At 64.1% G+C, this 6000-nt stretch overlaps 1 protein-coding gene across 2 annotated transcripts; it reads left to right on the top strand.

Annotated features, from left to right (window-relative positions):
• Positions 1-37: 37 nt before the first annotated feature.
• LRRC73 (leucine rich repeat containing 73) lies at positions 38-4961 on the top strand. 2 transcript variants are annotated; one of them, XM_026051232.1, is made up of 7 exons: positions 162-179; positions 220-331; positions 401-561; positions 1890-2012; positions 2640-2740; positions 3385-3568; positions 4772-4961. In XM_026051232.1, exons 3-7 carry the CDS (start codon positions 498-500, stop codon positions 4840-4842), a joined length of 543 nt encoding a protein of 180 aa, XP_025907017.1. In that variant the 5' UTR covers positions 162-179; positions 220-331; positions 401-497; the 3' UTR covers positions 4843-4961. The 2 variants fall into 2 exon arrangements, with proteins under 2 accessions (XP_025907016.1, XP_025907017.1); XM_026051231.1 differs by having other exon boundaries at positions 38-331.
• Positions 4962-6000: the final 1039 nt, after the last annotated feature.

The following is a 6000-nucleotide window of genomic DNA, read 5'->3' as shown; positions in this document are numbered from 1 at the left end:
AGCGCGGCGCGATGCGCGGCGGGCGCTGAGGCGGCCGCGCCGCCCGCCCGCCGCGGAAGATGCTGCCGGGCTCCATCCAGATCTCCGGCGAGACGCTGTCGAGCGCCGAGGTGCGCGACATCTGCGCGGGGCTGCGCGAGAACTCGGTGCGGCTGCTGTCGCTGCGCGGCTGCCGCCTCTCCGAGCGCGACTTCGGGCACGTCTGCCGCGGCGTGGCCGAGTCGCACTCCCTGGCGCAGCTCAACCTCAACCTGGGCATCGTCTCCAACATCAACCGCGTCAAGCAGCTCGCCGAGGCGCTCAAGACCAACCGCTCCGTCCAGTCGCTCTTGTGAGTCCCCCCTGGGCGCCGGTGGCACTGGGCGAAGGCTCCGTCCTGACTCTGCCTCTCGCCCYGCAGCCTCCACGGGAGCCCCCTGACAGATGCGGGCCTGGCGCTCCTCAACCCCGCGCTCTCCATCCACCCCTCGCTGGTGGCCCTTGACCTGGGCGACTGCATGCTGGGCGACGAAGGCATCAACCTCATCTGCGGCCTCCTGCCGCCCGACGGCGCCAAGTCCGGTAAGCGCCGTCGGCCAGGGGCTCCTTGGGAACCGTGGGGGATTGGGCATGGAGCAGAGCCCTCGGCACCCAGCAGTGATCCCTCTGCCGGAGAGGGGCACGCGCTGTGCCCCTGTAGTTCATGTAGTAGCACTGTAGTTCATGTTCCACCTGAGGGGTTTTCTCTTCCCATTTACCTCGGAAAACCCATCCATAGAGAGGCCTTTCCCTTGGGCAGGTCGGGGCTTTCAGCTTGTGATCAGCCCTGCCATCACATTTTGAGCTCAGGGACCTACTGATGGTGGGTTTGGGTTCATGATGGGAGCGCTTGTACTTGGAGGCGGGCTGGCTCGGATGTTTGATTTGCTGTTCTGCATCTGTGCTTTGGCAATGACTGCAGGTAGCGTGAGGCGCGTGCCCCTGTGCGGTGCGTGCCCCCGTGCAGCACGTGTCCCCTTGCGCTGCCCCCGTGCAGCGCGTGTCCCTGTGCAGCGTGTGCCCCCGTGCAGCACATGCCCCCGTGCAGCGCGTGTGCCCGTACGGCGCGTGTCCCCTTGCGGCGTGTGCCCCTGTGCGGCACGTGTTCCCATGTAGCGTGTGCCCCTGTGCAGTGTGTGTCCCTGTGCAGCACGTGCCCCCGTGTAGCACATGCGCCCGTGCAGCGTGTGCCCCCTTGTAGCGCGTGCCCCCCTGTGGCGCGTGCCCCCGTGCCAGCAGCCGGCTCCGCTGCCAGGGCCTGGGCGCTGCCCCTGGCTGTGGGGGCGCTGGGTGCCCACATGGGTGCTTGTAGCCAGGGCCACAGCCCAGGGCCTGGCAGAGCTCGACCCTTAGCGGCGTGAGGCCGCGGGGCTGGCTGACACAAGAGGTAAGATGGAGGTAAGGCTGTCCCTCCCCTCCGGCCCTCAGAGTGCTTGTGCCTCCTCTCCTAGCACCTTCTCGCCATCCAGGCAGGGATGTTGTCATCTCAGGATGCTGTTTTCCCAGCTGGCCACCCCTCATGGGTAGCAGCTTCAGAGCTTGCTGTCCCTCTTACCCTCCTTCTCAGCTCTCCTGTCTTGCCGCCTCCTCTCGGACAGCCAGCTCACACGCTCCTTGCTTGTCTTCACTGCATCTGCTATTTAGAACAAGCAGGACTCGGGCTGGGAGAGCAGAGAAACCCTGGCAGGACACAGGGTAAATGAAGGCAACAGGCAGTGAAATAAGTGACGATGGCTGCCCATGCAAGCTCAGCCCTTAAACCAGCCAGAGGAAAGGGGACACGACTTAAAGCTCTTCCGTTCAGCTGAAATGTTTTCCCCCTGACAGCCCTGGTGACCCTTAGRCTCTGGTTTGGCTTCCCTCTTCTGCAGGTCTTAAAGAGCTGACGCTGAGCGCCAACCCGGGTGTCACCAGCAAGGGCTGGGGGCGCCTGGCCATTGCCGTGGCCCACAGCTCCCAGCTCCGCGTGCTCAACCTGGACTACAACCCCCTGGGTAAGCGCTGGGCTGTGGGGCGGGCTGCACGCCTGCCTCGTAGGGCACTTCGCTGGGGTGGGAGGCCCAGGGAGAGCTCCAGGAGGGCAGCAGCTCCTCACTGGCGGGGCAGGCAGGGCCCACGTGGCGCCCGGCCGTGGGTCAGGCCCTCGCAGCTGCAGGGAGAGTGGCCTGGTGGGGCTGCCCTTCCCGGGGGGTTGCATGGGCCGCCTCGCTGCCCCCTCACCGCCGTGCCTGCCCCTCCGCTCGGCCCTGTGGGGACCAGCCTGGCTGCCCAGAGCCTGAAACAGTCCCCACTCCTGCTTTGGATTCGGCTGGGAACTGCCAGCAGGAGGAGGAGGAGGAGGAGGAGGAGAGCCTGGCACTGGTTGCCATGGAAACCAGCTCTCCGTCTCCGGCTCTGCCGCAAGGTGGTGATGGGGGGAGCACAGGCCGAGCGCGGCGCCCCTCGCCTGCGAATGCTGCCCCACTGCCACTGTTTTCCCCCAACATACCCGGGCCTGGGAGGCTGTTGGGTGCAGACACCCCTGGGGAGCGTGTCCGTGCCAGCGCCAGCCCCATGGGGCACATGGGGGTCCGGGAGGGCAGGCGGGCGGTGCTGACAGCCCCAGYGTGCCTCTCCCACAGGAGACCAGGTAGCAGGGATGCTCGCCGTGGCCGTGGCCTCCAGCCGAACCCTGGAAGTTTTGGACTTGGAGGGAACCGGACTTACCAACCAGTCGGCCCAGGTAGGAGGTGCTGGGCTCTGAGTGTGTCACTAAAGCTCCAAGGGCACCTGTAGAGGCCCAGCGACCCAGGGCTTTTCCCCTGCCAGAGCCCACATCCATCCTCCTTCCTCTCCGAGGCCAGAGGAGCTGTTGCTTTCCCCTGGCCCATCACATTCAGCAACAGGAGGAGCTAGTAGGTCACGGCTCCGGACTGCGTGCTCCCCAGCCTTGCCTCCCATCAGCAGGGAGAAACGCAGGGAGATATTTGTAGTTTGTAGGGTTTTTGTTTGTTTGTTTTTAAGAAATAAGTGGTTGGATCTATGGATGCGGATCAGGCCTAAAGCTTTGTGGCCAAGGCTTGGCAACGCAGGCCATCCCTTCAGAGCCCCAGCTCCCAGTGGTAAGAGGGGACTCACCTGACTCGGAATGTAGGACATGATCCGGGAAGATATGGGAGCAACAGGGCTTCTTCTTTGATGCAGCTAGGAAATCCTGGCTCAGTCCTCCTCAGAGAGGGATGAAGAGTCCTCAGGCTCTCAAAAAGCCTGGAGAAGGGAGGTCAAAACCAAGGGAAGGGAGAAGATGGCTGGAACTGAACAGAGCTTTGAAACCCTTCCTGTCCGACCCAGCTGCTGTTTGTGCTGCTTTCCTCCCTCTCTGCCCAGACCTTGCTGGACATGGTAGAGAATTACCCCACGGCCCTGCGGACGCTCATCCTGGCAGAGAACAACATCAGTCCTGAGCTGCAGCAGCAGATCTCCGACCTGCTCTCCGAGGGCGAGGAGGAGGAGGAGAGCGAGGCTCGCGAGGTCACAGCCAGGGAGAAGAACCCCTGGATCTGCCAGAACAGTGAGAGCTCGGGCGCCGTGGGGCTGAGGGGCAGCAACGTGGGCACTGGGCTGTTTCCTGATGATACCGGTCCCGTGGTGGGACTGGTAAATGGGGCCTGTCCCTTCTCCCTTCCCCTCACCTCCAGGCATGACCTTCACGTTAAACAGTGCTGGGCTGAGCGGTGCTTGGAAAGGGATTTCCAAGGAGCCCTTGGAAATTGTTTCCAAGGACAATGCGGCTGCAGCAAAGAGGGGAAGCCGCCTCAGAAGTGTTTTCGCTGATGCTGCAGGAACTGAACGTCTTTGCACGAAGTCTTACAGTCGAGGGTAGGCGCATTACAGAGCTCCCGGGCCTCTGCCAAGACATCCTGGCCAAAACCCGTGTCATTCCTCACTGCTTCCAGAAGGCCCTGCAGTCTGCAGAGGAGCAGCTCTGCGGGCCGAGCTAGCGAGGGCTTAGCCGGGTGCCGCAGCCGCCCTGGCAGGGGCTTCTAACAAAAACAGGAGCACAGCGTGGAGGTACCAGGAGGTACCTGCTCTGAGCTTCTTGTATCCACAGCATTGTATATTGTCAGCATCACATGGTGATTCTGCTTTTTTTTTTTTTTTTTCCTCCTCTTAAACCTGCCTCTTTATTGCCCTTTCTCCCTTCCAATTCTCCTATCAGATTTAACAGATACACACAACCACTCCCAGGGCCTCAAAACATCTGGATAACTATTTATCAGAGCCATAAAACTGCTGCACTGGCAGCTCCGGCAAGATTTCGGATCCTGTTCCCCAAACTGATCCTCAAAACAGAGATTGCACATAAGGATTTTGAGTGTTTAGGAGTCTCAGTCTGAAGCACGGAGGGGCTCAAAGATCTCCCTCCTCATATTTGGGGAGGGGGGAAAAAGTCGCTGCTGTTTGAAGTCTCCTGGGTGGGCACGGGGTGCCCCGTGAGCACCTCGCTCGCTGTGCTGCAGCTGAGGCACTTGGCGCGGGCAGCGCTGCAGCCCTTCTGGGCAGCCGGGAAKCTGCCCTCTCCTTCCTGACACGGGGCAAGGGCGGTTCCGCAAATCCTCCCTTCGTGCAGTGTGGAAAGGGAGCAGTTCCCGGCCCCTGGAGAAGGGAGATGCCCTTTGCTACCTGTGTCCTAGCTCCTCATCCCCGCCTCGGGCTGCAGTGCGGATCCAGCCCCTCATGCATCTCACTCTTTTCTTCTTTTTTTTTGCCACAGATTCCAGCTCCCAGATGGTCCTGATGACGTCGGGCCTTGGTGACAGCCTCTTAGCAGAAACAGAAATGTAGCTGGGCCGCCCTGCCTGCTCCTGCCCCGAAAAGCAGCACAGGGGCAGCGTGCGTGCGTCACCCACACCGAGGGACTGTGTTTGCCCCCCAACACGCGGCCGCATCCAGGGGCTCCCGTGGGCCTGCCTTGCGTGTCTCCTAACGCACTTCCCGCCCCGCTGGCGCCTCCCCGGGCCGGAGCCCGGGAGCCCCATCCCAGCGCCTCTCCACGCGCCTCTCCGTGTCGTCACGCGCCCCGTGAGCCGCTTGTGGTTGTCCGCTCGCTGCATGCGCCCCTCGCCTCGTCCCCGCGCTTGGCCGTGCCCTGCAGCCCCTATTTATTCAGCTGTGTATAGCAGATGTTCCCCCGGGGCCTGCCCGGCTCTCGTGGCGAGAGGTTTATAAAGTCACAGCCGCGGCACCGCAGCGTGCGGCTGCCCCAGACTGCCTCATTGCCCCGGCCGGCGCGGGAGGCCTCCGGYGTTGGTGTGGGGGGAATGCGCATGGGCTCCTGTGCAGCTGGTGCGGGGGGCCAGGGCACCAGGCAGGGGCTCTGTGGGGTGGCAGGGATGGCCCCTCTGCCAGGGTGCTGTCCACGAGTGGCCTCTGCGGGGGGCTCGTGGGGCCTGGGCGCTCAACGCCATGGGCTCGGTGAGCAGCGGGCCGGGCTCCTGCGCAGAAGGTTCCCTAATGTTCAGCACAACAGTGTGCAAATGCGCCGGGCCCCACGGCCTGCCCCACACGACAGCAGGCAGGGAGGCGGCTGCCGCCACGGCGGGCACTGGCAGGGGCAGCTGCAGTGGCGCCAGCAGCAGGGCAGGCGCCCGTGTCCCCACGCAGGCGCCCGTGTCCCCACGCAGGCCCCCGTGTCCCCGCGCAGCCCCGCGGACGCCGCAGTCGCTCTGTCGCTGTGGAAGCTGCAGCCGGGATGCGCCAGTGCCCTCAGGAGCGGCCGCCCCACGCGGGGCCTGGGCTCGCGCGGAGCCCCTGCTGCTCCCAGGGCCCTGGTGCCAAGCGCGGGGCTGAGGGCAGGAGGGAGCAGCGCGGCCCTGCGCCACTCCCTGCTACGCGTGGCGAGGAGCCCGGTGGCGTGAGCGCCTGCGGCAGCGCTGTTGGGTGGCGGGACTCGCACGCACCGCAGCCGCAGCCGGCAAAACGCCYTCAGGAGCAGCCCCGAGC

Source organism: Nothoprocta perdicaria, unplaced genomic scaffold (genome assembly GCF_003342845.1).
Source record: "Nothoprocta perdicaria isolate Ctin4 unplaced genomic scaffold, notPer1 scaffold_73, whole genome shotgun sequence".
Classification (NCBI taxonomy): Eukaryota; Metazoa; Chordata; class Aves; order Tinamiformes; family Tinamidae; genus Nothoprocta; species Nothoprocta perdicaria.
The sequence above is the reverse complement of the archived record's forward strand: the minus strand, read 5'-3'. Positions and strand labels throughout refer to the sequence as shown.

What these genes read in the sequence shown, in the direction of transcription:
- LRRC73 (XM_026051231.1), top strand. Translation starts at nt 60, where the DNA reads ATGCTGCCGGGCTCCATCCAGATCTCCGGCGAGACGCTGTCGAGCGCC. An exon ending in GCCCGACGGCGCCAAGTCCG is followed by an intron (nt 562 to 1,889) that starts GTAAGCGCCGTC and finishes CCTCTTCTGCAG; the next exon opens with GTCTTAAAGAGCTGACGCTG. An exon ending in TTACCAACCAGTCGGCCCAG is followed by an intron (nt 2,741 to 3,384) that starts GTAGGAGGTGCT and finishes CTCTCTGCCCAG; the next exon opens with ACCTTGCTGGACATGGTAGA.